The following is a 14,927-nucleotide window of genomic DNA, read 5'->3' as shown; positions in this document are numbered from 1 at the left end:
TTTTATTATTTCAACTCACTGTTCCAAGCTAGTTAAACAGGCCACAAATCTTTAAATGACAAGGGGCTGTTCTAGTACCCGCAGTTTTTTACTTTCTTACATGTGTGACAATTCACATGTTTCTGTTACTTAATAGAACTCTGTGGAAGCTGAACTTGAATGAAATAAAAACAGAAAGTACTGGAATTACTCAGCAGGTCTGGCAGCATCTGTGGAGAGAGAAACAGAGTTAGCGTCGAGTCTTCTTTAGAACTGTTTTGAAGAAGTCATTGTTGACTTGAAGCATTAGCTATGCTTCTCTTTCCACAGATGCTGTCAGACTTGCTGAGTATTTCCAGTGCTTTGTTTTATTTTAGATTTCCAGCATCCGCAGTATTTGGCTTTTATTTTAGTGATTTTTAATGAGCTTCTTCCCTTGTTCCTCATAGTAACTTCAGTTTGAACAACTTTTTCCACGGACTTCTCCTTTCTCCCTTCCAACAGTTTCACTCATTACTACTCTCTCAAGATGAATTGCCAAGTATAGAACTGTACCCCATCTGGTTCACTAATGTCCTTTAGGGGAGGAAATCTGCCATCCTTACCTGGTCTGGCCTACATGTGACTCCAGACCCACAGCAACACAGGTGACTCTTAAATGCCCTCTGAAATGGCCTAGCAAGCCCCTCAGTTCTCAAGGGAAACTAGGGATGGGCAACAAATGCTGGCCCAGCCAGCGACGCCCACATCCCGTGAATGGATAATTTTTAAAAAGTAATTCTAACTACCATAAACATACTTAGAAAAAATGAATTAGTAATTACGTAAGCAAAAACATTTCAAACATTCCAAGTTCTACCTTATTGCCACGTGAAAAAAAACTTATAAAAACGTAATCCTTCTCGCAGCTCAAGTAAATCAGTGAACAATAATACAACAGGCAACTAAAGTAGTGTCTTGCCATACAGTTCTGGTCAACATATTGTTAAAAAGATATACAGGCGTTAGCAACAAAATATGTGCAAGGGTGATAGCAGAAATGCACGGGTAAGCCCATCAGGAAAGGGTGAACAGGTGGGGGTCTCTTTTGCAAAGAAAAGGCCACGGGGTGACCTAGTTACGATCTTTAAAATTATGCCAGGTTTTGACACAGTAGACAAAAAGAATGTCCTCACTTGTGGGAAGAGCAAAACTAGAGGCCATCAGTAGAAGATAGTCACCAAGGAATCAAATAGGAAATTTAGGAGAAACCTCTTTACCCAGGGAGCGGTGAGAATGTGGAACGCACAACCCCAGGACGTGGACGAAATGAATAACATAGATGCATTTGAGAGGCTAGATAGGCATCTGAGGGAGAAGGAGGTTGTGATGATAGATTTAGATGAGGAAACTCAAATGGAGCATAAGTGCCAGCATCAAATAGTTCGACCAAATGGCCTGTTGTGCTGTATATTTTACATAATCCTTAAATACAAATAGTGTCCAGGAGAATCAGCTGAATCATCCACTCTTACATACCATGAGTCTATGTATGAACCATGCATTCTAAGTACAATGTGCAAGAGCCTACTTTTCAAAGTGTGTCATATCATTCTCACTAATGAGCCAACTTATTACTAGTGAGATAGAATTTCTTCTTTATTTTACAAGAAAACAAGAAACAAAAACAGGAGTAGACCATATGACCCATCAAGCCTGTTCTGCCATTCAACACAATTATGGCTGATCTCAGGTCTCAACTCCACTTTCCCATTGCGTCCCATATCCATTGATTCTCAGAGGCCAAAAATCTGTCTATCCCAGCCTTAAATGCATTCAATGATGGTGCATACAAAACCCTCTGGGGTAGAGAACTCCAAAGATTCACAACCCTTTGGAGTGAAGAAATTTCTCCTCATCTCAGTCCTAAATGATCAGCCCCTTACAGTGAGACTGGGCCCCCCATGTTTCAGAATCTCCGACCAGCGGAAACAATCTCTCAGCATCTGTCAATCAAGTCCCTTCAGAATCTTGTATGTTTCAATGAGATTGCTTCTCATTCCTCTCAACTCCAGAGAATATAGGCCCAATTTACTCAGCCCCCTCATCCCAGGGACCAATTTAGTGAACCTTCCCTACAATGCCTCCAATGCAAGTATGTCCTTTCTTAAATGTGGAGACCAAAACTGCACACACTACTCCAGATATGGTCTCACTAAAACCCTGTACAATTGCAGTAGAACTTCTTTATTCCTGTACTCCAATTTCAAGCCAAAGCAGCAGAATTTCCCAAAATTACAACCATGAATTGGTTCTGACCTGCTGGAGCTCTCTAGCGCACACGATAATCCGTATTAGTCTTTTGCCTCTGTACTTCTTAGCATTGTTAACTGTTCATTCAATATGCCTAGTGACTAGAACAGGTAAAACTTGGGGTGATTTTCCATAAAATGCCCCATTTTTACCAGGATGAGTCAAATTTAAACAAATAATTTGTGACTGGCAGAGAAAATATATGATGATTGTTGTAAAACTCCGCTGGCCCCCTGCCATCATCCAAGAGACGAAATCTGCCAGCTATACCCTCTCCCCCAAGCCCATTCGTGACTAAGCCCAGGGAACGTGGGTGTACACTGAGCAATCTCAAGCGTGCGCGCAGGATTCCTGCTGAAACTTACCCTGCCCAAAAGCTCTGCAGCAGATTATCAGCAGTGAACACCCCATCCCAAGCAGTAAATTAACTGGCCATGTTCTCAGGAGTGGAAAACATACCAGCATCCCGAGGCAGACTGAAGGTAATGGTGCTTTACATGGCTGATTCTCATTGTTCAGTGAAGTAGCCGAGCAAGTCACCCAGTTGTAATTTAAAAAAACTATATAAGACCACTACTGGTTTAACAAAATAAAAGTTTCTACCACTACCTTTTCAGGACATTGAGGAATAGCCAATAAGTGATTTGTCACAAAGAAATTATATAACCAACATGTCCCAGTAACCAAGGGCACAGTGGAAAATTAACTGCAAGAAACATCAACTGTGAAATTGAGCAGAAAGAAACTACAAGCTTACTTACTTGTTCGCTCCCCAGAACGATATCTGCAAATATATACTTTCCTTCTGTACATGAGGTAGCTAAGAAAGTAAAAGATATTAACATGATTCATCTTAATTCTACTGTTGTCACCATTATAAATGCTAGATAAGAGAAAGACTGCAAGCATACAAATTAATGACCTCACCTTCTGAATTCTGACACCTTGTTGCTCGAAAGCAGAGTTTTGCCCTCTCCCGACTACTGAGCTTTGCATCTGAAATGCGGCAGTTAGAGGAAGTTATACAAGCACCAAAACGTCGAATTGACATTATAAAAGCAGCAACATTGTTTATTTCAAGTTACTTGGAGCTTAATGCAAAGTCACGGACTACAATGAAAAGTGCAAACTTTAAAAAAAAATAGAATATGATGGTGCGAGCAGGAGCTACAGGATCTAATTTATGTCCAGTGAGTAAACTGACCTAATAATTTACTGAGATGGCAAGCGTTTCACACAATAAGCATCAGAAAACTTCCAACCACACTGTAGCAACACCCAACTGGAAGCATAAACACTCAAAAACCGCCAACGTGAAAAATAACGTTGATGCAAAATGTTAATTCCTCCATAACGCAGGTTTTGTCTAATTTAAAATCTAACTGCTGAATTTAATCAGGAGCTTGATTAAATTCAGCTAGAGGTAAAGGATTACATTCTGATCAAGGTTTCCATTTTCTACATCGAAGCTTTGAGCAAGAAGCTAATAATTAGACTGCACTGAAATTTTATTAAAAACAATGGATAGGACAGGACTGTAACGTGAGCATTTGTCTCTGCAAACACTACAGCTTCATAATTGACTGCGCTGGATGCTTAGGGTTGAAGTTTCCAAACAGCAAGTTGAGTTTCATGTCCAGTTTTTGGGGTCTGACATTCTTCACTCAACTAACATTGGAGTCAAAAGGGTGTGGGTTAAAGTCCCACTCCAGAGACTTGAACACAACAAAAAAAAAAAAATCAAGGCTGACCCTCAAGTGCAGAACCGAGGAAGCGCTGCACTGTCAAAGGTGCTGTTTCTCAGATGAGACGTTAAACCGGGACTGTCTTCTCTTGCAGGTGAATGTGGAAGATCCCATGACATTATTTCGAAGAGGAGCAGAGGATTTATTCCCAGTAGCCTGGCCAACATTTATCCCTCAATCAGGTGATTGAGGTAATTGTGATAAAAAACAGAATATCTGGTCATTATCACACTGCTTTTTTGTGGGAGCTTGCTGTGCACAAATTTGCTGCCATGTTTCCTGCGCTACATCAGTAAGTCCACTTCAAAAAGGATTCTGGTGCCATGAAAGGTGCTATATAAATGCAAGCATTTCTCAGATTTTGCTTAGCTTTGTGTCTGTAGTTCTGAAATGTTTTTCTCACCACAGATACTGCCATACCTGAGTATTTCCAGCATTTTCTGTTTGTTTTCCAACATCCACAATATTTTGCTTTTCCAATCAACAGCATCCTTGTCTCTCAGTGGTCACCTACCTCTGTGAATGGTATCTGCTCTGTTTTTTGCTTGAATGGCCAATTAACTTCTGCTGGGGTCTATATTTCTGGTATGGGGGCAATAGGTTTACCAGGTTTCCTGAATATTTGTCACTGTAACTGGGAGATTCCATTCTAACACATGTGGCAGCAAATTGATAATATGGCTTTTCCCCATCAAGAGTGGTTGGGTTAACAGAATCTATCGCCGGTGAACACAATTAATTTACAAAACCAACAGTAAAACAGATAAAACCTACATAGACCTTTATGGTCTCATCCCTCCCCACCTCTATAACCTTCCTCAGTTCCTCAATCCTCAGTGTAATGCACAGTTTGTGCCTGATTGTGCACTGGGACATTTTGTTAAAAGGCGCTGTATAAAAATGAATTTGCGATGTGATATACTCAACTTCCTAATCTTAAAAAATTCTAAACTTACAAAACCTGTTTTATGATAGGATCGTGTAATATATATAGCCTGTCCTCCTCCATGTACAAAATTGACTAATGCAGTCTGGCACACGCTCACTAACTTGACTTACCTTTAGGCACATTCTACATCAACATTAACTTTAGCGTGTAGAGGGAGGGGGATGAGGCATCTACACCTATTACTAACACATTAGATTACAAACAAGCAGAAAAGCATGGGGAAAAAAAAGCATAAGCCAACCTTTATCTTCAGCAGGATTTATACATTTCTGCAGCCTCCAATGTTCACTACCACTCGACACCTGGATTATGTGGAATTCCCTCACACCTGCTTCACTCTGAAAGATTAAGCCCCTTGTTAATATGCCACCTATATGGTACTAAGAAAATAAATGCCAATTGTTCTGGCCAAGATGCATAAGAACATCAGAAATAGGAGGAGTAAACCACATGGCCCATCAAGCCTGCTCTGCCATTCAAAACGATCATGGCTGACCTTGGGTTTCAACTTCATTTTCCTGTCCACTCCCCATATCCCTCAATTCCCTGAGACACCAAAAATTTGTCTATCGCAGCCTTAAGTGTATTCAATGGTAGAGCATCCAAAACCCTCTGAGGGAGAGAATTCCAAAGGTTCACAACTCTTTGGGAGAAAAGATTTCTCCTCACCTCAGTCCTAAATGATTGGCCCCTTATCCTGAGACTGTGCCCCCATGTTCTAAGATTCCCCGACCAGCAGAAATCGTGTGGAAATTTAGCATCAAGGAGATATTTTAATCTTTGCTCTTCATGTTTTAGATCCCTTGGAAGATTTTTGAACCTCTCCTCTGAAAATGGCAAGTTAAACAGGTAACTAAAACCAACAGCAGAGTGTTATTACACTTTTCATTTGGGCTTCTCAGGAGAAACATTCACTCTCAGATTCCACCCTGCCTCGTCCCCTCCAGTGGTGTGTTTTAAGCTTGCTAACATTGGAACCAGTATTGCCGGGTGGATTCCATTGTTTTGGGTGGTGCCCTGCTACTCCCGTCCCTTTGTGATAGCGGAGGAGCAATGCATAAAATTAGCACATGATCAAAAAATAAAGAGTAAATCCACAACTTGGAAATGGGACTTAATTCTGATCTGGGCTCCATGTCTCCAAATCCACTTTGACTATAGGTTATATGTGGTCTCAACTCTACAGTCGATCAAACAGTAATATATAAAAATAAACACGAACAATGAAGAACCCTTTACACTGATTGCACACAGCAAACAGAAACAGGCCATTCAGCCAATTGATCTGTGCTGATGTTAACTTGCCAAATGAGCCTCTTCCCACTCTCATACCATAACTGTCCATTCCTTTATCCCTCATGTATTTATCTAACTTCCCCTTAAATGCAGCTATGATATTCACTTTGCAGGAACTAAGTTTTGTTTTAGATTTGTCACTACTGACAGTGAGTAAATTTAATATTTCTAATGGTTTCAATAGAATTGAAGAAACTTATTAAAATAGCAATAACACCATAAGTCACAATTGCTGGCTTAAAGGATTATTGATCTAGAATCTGAAATAAAGCAATTGACTGGGAAGTTAAACAAAATTACCATGCTAAGAATACATAACATTTCTTTTGGACTTTAAACATAGAAAGGAAACCTAAAAGGGAGGAGTAGTGGCAATGTGACTGGACTAGTAATCCAGAGGCCAATGCCCTGAGGACACAGGCTGAAATTCCACGACGGCAGCTGCTGGAATTTAAATTTAATTAATAAAATCTGGAATTAAAAGCTGGGTGTCCGTGAAACTATTATTGATTGTTGTAAAAACCTATTGTCATGTCCTTTAGGGGAGAAAATCTGTCCTGGCCTACATATGACTCCAGACATACAGCAATGTAGCTGACTCTTAACTGCTCTCTGAAATGGCCTAGCAAGCCACTCAGTCTAAGGGCATTTAGGGATAGGCAACAAATGATGGCCTTGCCAGTGACACCCATGAAAGAATAGAAAAATAATTCCTAATTTAGGAGTTAACTTATCCTCCAAGGTTATATGAGTTTGCTTGGTATTTGTTTGGTAATGTTCCTATGAAGCTGGGATGTTTTATTATGCTAAAGACACTATATAAAATACAAGTCGGAAGCTATTATTGTATAATAAATTGATCAGAGTTCATCAATATGTTTAGGTTAATTTCAAATTTCAGTACATGTTTAATAACTTACTGTATTAATATTCGCCACATCCAAAAACACCAGCAGATTATCACTGTCACTCTTCCCATCAGCTTCTAGGACATTACTGCTATACGCTGTTGCTTTCACACTTAGAGAACGGCTGGTGCATATTATCGCCATGTGTCTTAGTACTCTGTGACTGGTGTAATAGAGAGATGTTTCACTCATGAACTTCCATTTGAAAATACATTGTGTAAAACAGTAACATTTTGTACAATCTTAGAATATGTCTGAGTGCACCAATCTGTATTGGAACTTGCAGCACAGAAGCAGGCCATTCTCTCCAACTGGTCCATGGTGGCATTTATGCTCCACACCAGCCTTTTCCCATTCCCCTTCATTTCACCCCATCAACGTATCCTTATATTCCTTCCCTCAAATGTATCTATGTTGTTCACCTCAATTGCTCTGTGTGACAGGGAGTTCAAAGGTGCAAATCATGATTTTCAGCAGCTTTGGTTAAAATTCAAAATTAATACTGAAGTTACCTCCAGCCACAAGAAAAAGAGTGGAACTGATACATGCTTCAGTACTGCTACTCAGAATTACAAGTAGTGGGAAAATTTGAATCTCTAATGGTGTAAGTCCAGTCAGACATAGTAAAGTACACAAGCATCACTTATGGTTGGTGATTGTGGTTAAATTATGTTCATTAAAGAGTATTGTGGCACTTGTAGCTGTATTTAAAAGGTTCAAATTACAAGGCCATGTATATATCTTTTGCAAAATCAGTAGCCATGACTTAATCCATGCTGTTGTTGCCTCCAGGCTTCATTATTCCATTGCTCTCCTGGCTGACATCCAATGCTCACCCTCCATAAACAGCAGCTCCCGTGCCCTAACTCCAGTCGTGTTCACCCATCACCCTATGTTCACCAACTTACTTTAGTTCTTGGCTGAGCAATGTCTCAATTTAAAATTATTATCCTCATTTTCAAATCCCTATTCACTCCAGCCTCTCAATCCTCCTAGATATCTGTGCTCCTCCAATTCTGGCCTCTTTCTCACCCCCAATCTGTCTTTTCCTGCTTCATCTCAATCTCTATCACCATCCAGGGAGCTGTGGATTTGCGTGTCCTACCTTTATCCTTCATGGGAATGCACCTTGACTGTACTCGAACTCTAAAGACAGCCCATTGTTCAGTGACCGTTTTGCCTGCTAATCTTTGATTCCAACTTAACAGGGCCACATCTCTTCTTGTCCCATTGAAGTTGGCTTTCCCCCAGTTAATTATTCTTATTTTGGATTGCTCCTTGTCCTTTAACATAGGCTAAGCTTTATGATACAATGATCACTGTCCACTGTACCCTCAATGTTCCCTTGCTGAAACTTCATTCTCCTGTCCCACGTCATTCCCAAGAAACAGGTCCAGCAACGCCTCTTTTCTCAATGGACTGCGAACAAACATAAAATTAGGGTTTATAAAATAGGTGCAGAATTTGTTCAGGATTCTTTAAACAGATAATTGAAGATTCCTTTCCAACATTCAATGAAGGACACATTGCCATCTTTCCCCTTTGCAACGATTGCTCGTCTCTGGCTCTACTGCTGTCAAGACTAATGCATGCAGTTATTGTCTGGAGGCCTCTTCCAGCTGACAGCCCTGCTCCCATCTTTCCAAACTGTAATGCTATCCTTATTCTCACCCACTGGGAACTGTGCACTTCCACTCACTACTCCCCTACACTGGGCCCCAAAATATTCCTTCAACAACCTCAACTCATCCAACCTCAGTGGCTTGTATCACTGATAACCACCACCCTTCCCAACACTGGTCTATTGCTACCTTCCCAGCCTGTTTGCTTCATCATCAGCAGCTGCTTTCACTCGCCATAGCCGCTTCACCAGAATTTCCTTCCATATCTCTTTACCTCATCATCTTCCTTCTTCATTTACAGCTGTCTTCAAATTTTATTTTAAACTCCATGTTGTAATCCCATTTTATCTATTGCTTTCCAAACTCTTGGTGCCTATTTGATTCTCCTCTGGGACCTCCTTCCAAAGCATGGTATATGTGTAAGCTTTATTTTTGTTAGATATTGAAGGGATTATTTAGTTAAGCATCAGTTTGACAAGTTTCTATTACCCTTGCATGAAAATATTCATGCATTGTATTGCTTGGTCATAGAACCCGCCATAGGCAAACTTCTGGATGAATTTAACCACTGCTGCTCACATTCACAATGGCCAAATTTATGTTGCCAAATGAAACTGGTTTGAATGGTCAATGCCAGTACATTTCTTGGGCAGATCACGAATTTTTAGTGTCTCAAGGTTGAAAAATAATTGGCCCAGTATGCCGCTTTCAAAAATAACATATCTATGGACTGCTAGTACAGTGGCTGCAGTGCTCATTCCAGGCAAGAGCAGAAATTAATTGGCAAGCAGCCCACAGTTGCTGCACATTAAACTTGATCCATTTTGAACTCTTCTAAACTCTGAGCAGGTTTATCCAATGAGTTAACAACTTGCATTTATATGGCAGTTATAAAGTAATATAATGCCTCAAGGTACAGTGCGTGGTGATCCCAGCTTTGATTTCCCCATCAGCACACATCAGGTGAGGACAGGATCCTGTTTGGCTATAGTGTCTCTCTCATGATAAGTAGCCTCTGTGCACTTATCCAAGGCTCACACATAAAAGACATCACTGGAGGGAAACAAGCAACAGTGGAATCATCCCCAAAAGTCAGGAGAGGTGTGAAAAATTAGCAAGAGTTTGGTTATCCTCAAGAGAGCCTGCGGGATTATTTTCTTTAAAAATGGAAATGAAATGAAAAGACGGGATTATAGTTCATACAATTTTATACTCTGTAAATCTATAAACATTGATGTTTTAACTACCATTTCTAACAAATTGATAAGTGAAGTGTGACATTACAGGCCAAATCAAAACAGGTATCATAAAAAAACCTACCTCAATTTTGAATGTGGTTTTGTACTTTCATAGTAAAATAAAAAGTTTATTTCATGAACTCCTTCTTCATCTGGTCCACGTAGCCACATTGGTAACTGCACAGAAGCCCCAGGTAACAACACAGAGTCAGGAAGTGGTACATCAGTCACCCAAAGTGGATTTCCGGTGCCCATCCCAAAGTCTGCCGGGGAAACTGACGATGTCACAGCAGAAGGCATACATGCACAATCGGTCACAACCGTCTTGTAGGCGCTACAGTTTTCAGAAGCTGTCGGACTTAACGGTGTCAACACAGCAGTTTTACTCCCAAAGGAAAAGAAATCTGGGTCTTTGCACACAACTTTTAATCCAGCGAGTGGGCACTTGCTTACGTTCACAAACTCCACGTAAGTTTTCCTTATTTCCCCACAAAGCAGTCCAGTGGGGAAATTAATGAAAAATACCTGGACACAAAAAAAAATTCTATAAACATATAATATTTGCCCTCAAAGTTGAATCCAATGTTAATGCAATACATCATTTATCCGTTCAAGGCAAGTAAATAAAAAGTAGGTACCACTGAAAATCGCAACGCTTCTGATTACATCACTGAGAAGAATCACAGAATGGTTTCAGCACAGGAGACCAATCGGCCTATTGTTTCTGTGCCAGTTCTCTGAAGACAAATTCACCTAGTGCCATCCCCCAACCTTTGCATTTAACCATGCACATACTTCATTTTCAGATAATCCAATTCCCCCTTGAATGCCTTGATTGAACCTGCCTCCACTACACACTCAGCAGTGCATTCCAGGTCTTAACCACTCATTGCGTTAAAAAGTTTTTCCCTCATGCTTCTTTTGCTAATTACCTTAGAATTATACCCTCACATTCTCTATCCTTTCATGAGTAGAGAGAGTTTCTCCCCACCTACTCTGTTCAGACCCTTCAATTTTGAATACTTCAAATCAAATCTCGCCTCAGCCTTCCCTTCTCCAAGAGAAACAGTCCTAACTTCTCCAATCTACCTCGGTGACTGAAGTTTCATTTTTCCCTGAAATCATTCACGTGAATTTTTTCTGCATTCTGTCCAGTGCCTTCACATCCTTCCTAAAGTGTGGCACCCAGAACTGGACACAATACTCCAGCTGAGGCCAAACTAGTGTTTTATACAATATAATGTAAAAGCAAAATACTGCAGATGCTGGGAATCTGAAATAAAAACAGAAAATGCTGGAAAAATTCATCAGTCTGGCAGTATCGGTGGAGAGAGAAACAGAGTTAATGTTCCGAGTCCATCTAACTCTTCTTCAGATCTCTCTTCTCCAATCTCCCCAATTGCAACAAGCTACAAATAGCTCCCAGGACTTCGCCTGAGCCCTAACTCTTGCCAAGGAGCCAGTGACCTTCTGCCACCTTCTCAGCTCCCCAGGATTTATCCTGAGGCCTAGCTGTACAGAGCCAGCTAACAGTAACATTTTTGCTGCCTAGGGTCTGCTGACAGCAGCACCTTTTTGGTATGGCCTTTATCTCTGCTAAAGAGCACACTCCCCACCCCAATCTCCAGCAAACACTTAAATTGAAACCCTAATTTTCTTAATCTCCATGGCGACACATAGCCTTCTGGGGCTCATCGAATGCTTTTAAATTAATTGTAGCTTTAACTCCCAAAACAAAATAACACTTTGGGCTGCATTTTTTTTGCAATCAGTGTAGACACCTCATGTCCAATTCTCCAGCAAAATTTGCCCACCTACTGTTTTATGATCTTACCATTCTAGCTGTTAATCCCTTGAGTCAACATGGACCCAACCTTTTAAGTGCAATAGATTCCAAACTGCTTCAGTTGCATTTATCCAATTTTTTACAGTTAAACTTTAATCTTTCTAGAACTTAAAATTACCTCAAAAATATTACCATGAGCCATGAATTAGGATTTATAACAACCAAATGAATCACTTCCCACTTCTGTACACACAATTTCATCTTGTCCACCCATTCCTCCAACCTGTCTTTTCAAGTTCTATACAATCCTTCCAAGTTTTGTATTATTCACCAATTTCGAAATTGTGCCCTGTACACCATTAATGTATATCAGGAGAACAGGAGTCATAACATCAGCTCCTTGGGAACTCCACAACAAACCTTCCTCCAGTCCAAAAATGCAGCCATTAAATTTCCTGGCACTCAGCCAGTTTCATATCCATGTTGCTACTGTCCCTTTCAGTCCATGAGCTATAACTTTGCTCATGTGTCTGTTGTGTGGCACTTTTATCAAATACCTTTATAAGAACATAAGAAATAGGAACAGGAGTAGATCATTCAGCCCCTCGAGCCTGCTCTGCCATTCAATAAGATCCTGGCTGATCTTGTGTTTCGATTTCCACATTCCCATCTAACCCTGATAACCTTTGATTCCCTTGCCTAACAAGAAGCTATCTACCTCTGCACAGCCCTCAAAAAAAAAATCTCATCTCTATCCTAAAAGGGCGACCCCTAATTTTAAAACAGTACCACTTAGTCCTGGACTAACCCACAAGAGGAAACATCCTTTGTACATCCATCTTGTCAAGGCCGTTCAGATTCTTGTATACTTCAATCAAAATCACCCCTCACTCTTCTAATCTCCAGTGGAAACAAGCCCAGTCTGTCCAGCCTTTCCTCGTAAGTCAATCCACTTGTTCCAGGTATCAATCTAGTAAACCTCCTTTGACCCACCTCCAATGCACTTACATCCTTCCTTAAATAAGGAGGCCAAAACTGCACACAGTATTCAAGGTGTGGTCCCTCAAATGCCCTGTATGACTGAAGCATAACATCTTTATTTTTATGTTCAATCCCTCACGTACTGAAGGATAGCATTCCATTAGCCTTCTTAATTACTTGCTGTACCTATGTACTAATCTTTTGCGACTCATGTACTAGAACACCTAGATCCTTCTGCACCTCGGAATTATGCCGGCGTTCTCTATTCAAGTAATACGCTGCTTTTTTGTTCTTCCTGCCAAAGTGAACAACTTCACATTTTCTCACATCAAACTCCATTTGCCAGAACTTTACCCACTCACTCAAACCTATTTATATTGATCTGCAACCTCATGTCCTCTTCACAACCTTTGTGTCACCTGCAAATTTAGCTACCACGTCTTCACTTCCCTCATCTAAGTCATGGGCGTAAATCGTAAAAAGTTGAGGCCCCTGCACAGACCCTTGTGGGACGCTACTCGTCACATCCTGCCAATCAGGAAAAGATCCACTTAAACATACTCTCTGCTTTCTGCCAGCCAGCCAATCTTCTATCCATGCTAAAATGTTACCCACTACACCACGCGCTTTTACTTTCCATAATAATCTTTGAGGTGGCACCCTATCAAATGCCTTCTGGAAATCCAAGTACAGTACGTCTACAGGCTCCCCTTTATCCACTGCACGTTACTCCTTCAAAAAACTCCAATAAATTGGTTAAACATGATTTTCCATTCATAAAACCATGCTGACTCTTCGCAATTGCTTTGAGCTTTTCTAAATGTCCAGCTATAACCTTCTTAATGACTGATTCTTATAACTTCTACTGACAATATACTGACAACCTACAGGAAAGCAGTCTGTGCAATTGAAGTCTCAAGATCAAAATTTACTAGCTCCAACACTTTTTAAAAGCGAGACACTGAATTTTTCTCAGCTTCAAAATTGCACTTGTCAAGTTTTATGTCTTTTCATAATTTGTGTCATTGCAAGTTAGAATACAAGTGACAATGCAGTGCCAATTTTTGCTGAACTCCAGGTTTTATTACTTTTCTACAACATCACACTAGGGCATGCACAGGAAATAAACCATGTCCACAGGGATGGCTCTTAAGTATTAAGATAGGAACAAAACTGTGGTAACACTGAAGGCTAGTTTCAGAGACAACATAAAATAGCTATGTTACGACAAGCTGATCTAATTGTTATTGAGTCAGAGGTTTGAAGGGTACAGCACAAATTAGCTCAATTTTAACGTGCAAAATTTCACTTTTCTATTATTCCCAGTGTGGCAGTTAAAACAAATGTTCAAGTTCATTGTTCTTCCATTTCCTAGCTGTACAACATAATTTTATTTATTCATACGAACAAATAAATAAGATTAGGCCACTCGTCCCTGCTCCACCATTCAATACGATCATGGGTCTGGTTGTAAACTCAATTCCACATTCCCACCTACCCCCAATAACCTTTACCCCCTTGATTATCAAGAATCTATCTAGCTCTGCCTTAAAAATATTCAAGGACTCTGCTTTCACCACCTTTAGAGCAAGAGTTCCAAAGACCCACGATCCTCAGAAAAAATTTCTCGACTCTGTCAAAATGGGAAACCCCTATTTTTAAACAGTGTCCTGTAGTTCTAGGTTCTCTCATAAGAGGAAACATCCTTACCACATCCACCCTGTCAAGGCCTCTCAGGATCTTGTATGCTTCAATCAAGTCTTACTCTTCTAAACTCCAGTGGATACAAGCCTAGCCTGTCCATCCTTTCCTCATAAGACAATCCATTTCAGTACGTGGACGGCACTGCCAAGGCCAGCAATTCTTATTTTTACTGATACTATAAATTATACAGCTGCACAATCTGACAGCCAGTAATAGCTATGATATTCTCACCCCAAGGCAGAAGGTTCAGAGTTCAAGATCCACTATTAGCCAAACTGAGGGAGTTCTGCATTGAGGCACCATCTTCAAATAAGACATTAAAACCAAGACTATATCTGACTGTTCATCAGGAACAGGGAGTTTTCCAGGCCCAAGCCAAAATTCATCCACATTCACCAAAAAAACAGGTTAACCACTAATTCATCTC

At 40.4% G+C, this 14,927-nt stretch overlaps 1 protein-coding gene across 3 annotated transcripts in view; it reads right to left on the bottom strand.

The window, feature by feature from the left end:
• trappc8 (trafficking protein particle complex subunit 8) overlaps positions 1 to 14,927 on the bottom strand; it is a 151,347-nt gene that overhangs the window by 19,446 nt on the left and 116,974 nt on the right. For all 3 annotated transcript variants that reach the window (XM_041190147.1, XM_041190148.1, XM_041190149.1), the window contains 5 exons: positions 10,112 to 10,554; positions 7,182 to 7,332; positions 5,207 to 5,303; positions 3,199 to 3,267; positions 3,033 to 3,091 (listed from right to left, as the gene is read on the bottom strand). In XM_041190147.1, coding sequence (XP_041046081.1) covers positions 3,033 to 3,091; positions 3,199 to 3,267; positions 5,207 to 5,303; positions 7,182 to 7,332; positions 10,112 to 10,554 — 819 coding nt within the window. The remainder of the gene's footprint in view (positions 1 to 3,032; positions 3,092 to 3,198; positions 3,268 to 5,206; positions 5,304 to 7,181; positions 7,333 to 10,111; positions 10,555 to 14,927) is intronic.

This window comes from Carcharodon carcharias, chromosome 6 (assembly GCF_017639515.1).
Source record: "Carcharodon carcharias isolate sCarCar2 chromosome 6, sCarCar2.pri, whole genome shotgun sequence".
Taxonomy (NCBI): Eukaryota; Metazoa; Chordata; class Chondrichthyes; order Lamniformes; family Lamnidae; genus Carcharodon; species Carcharodon carcharias.
This window is presented reverse-complemented; position numbering and strand designations above follow the sequence as displayed.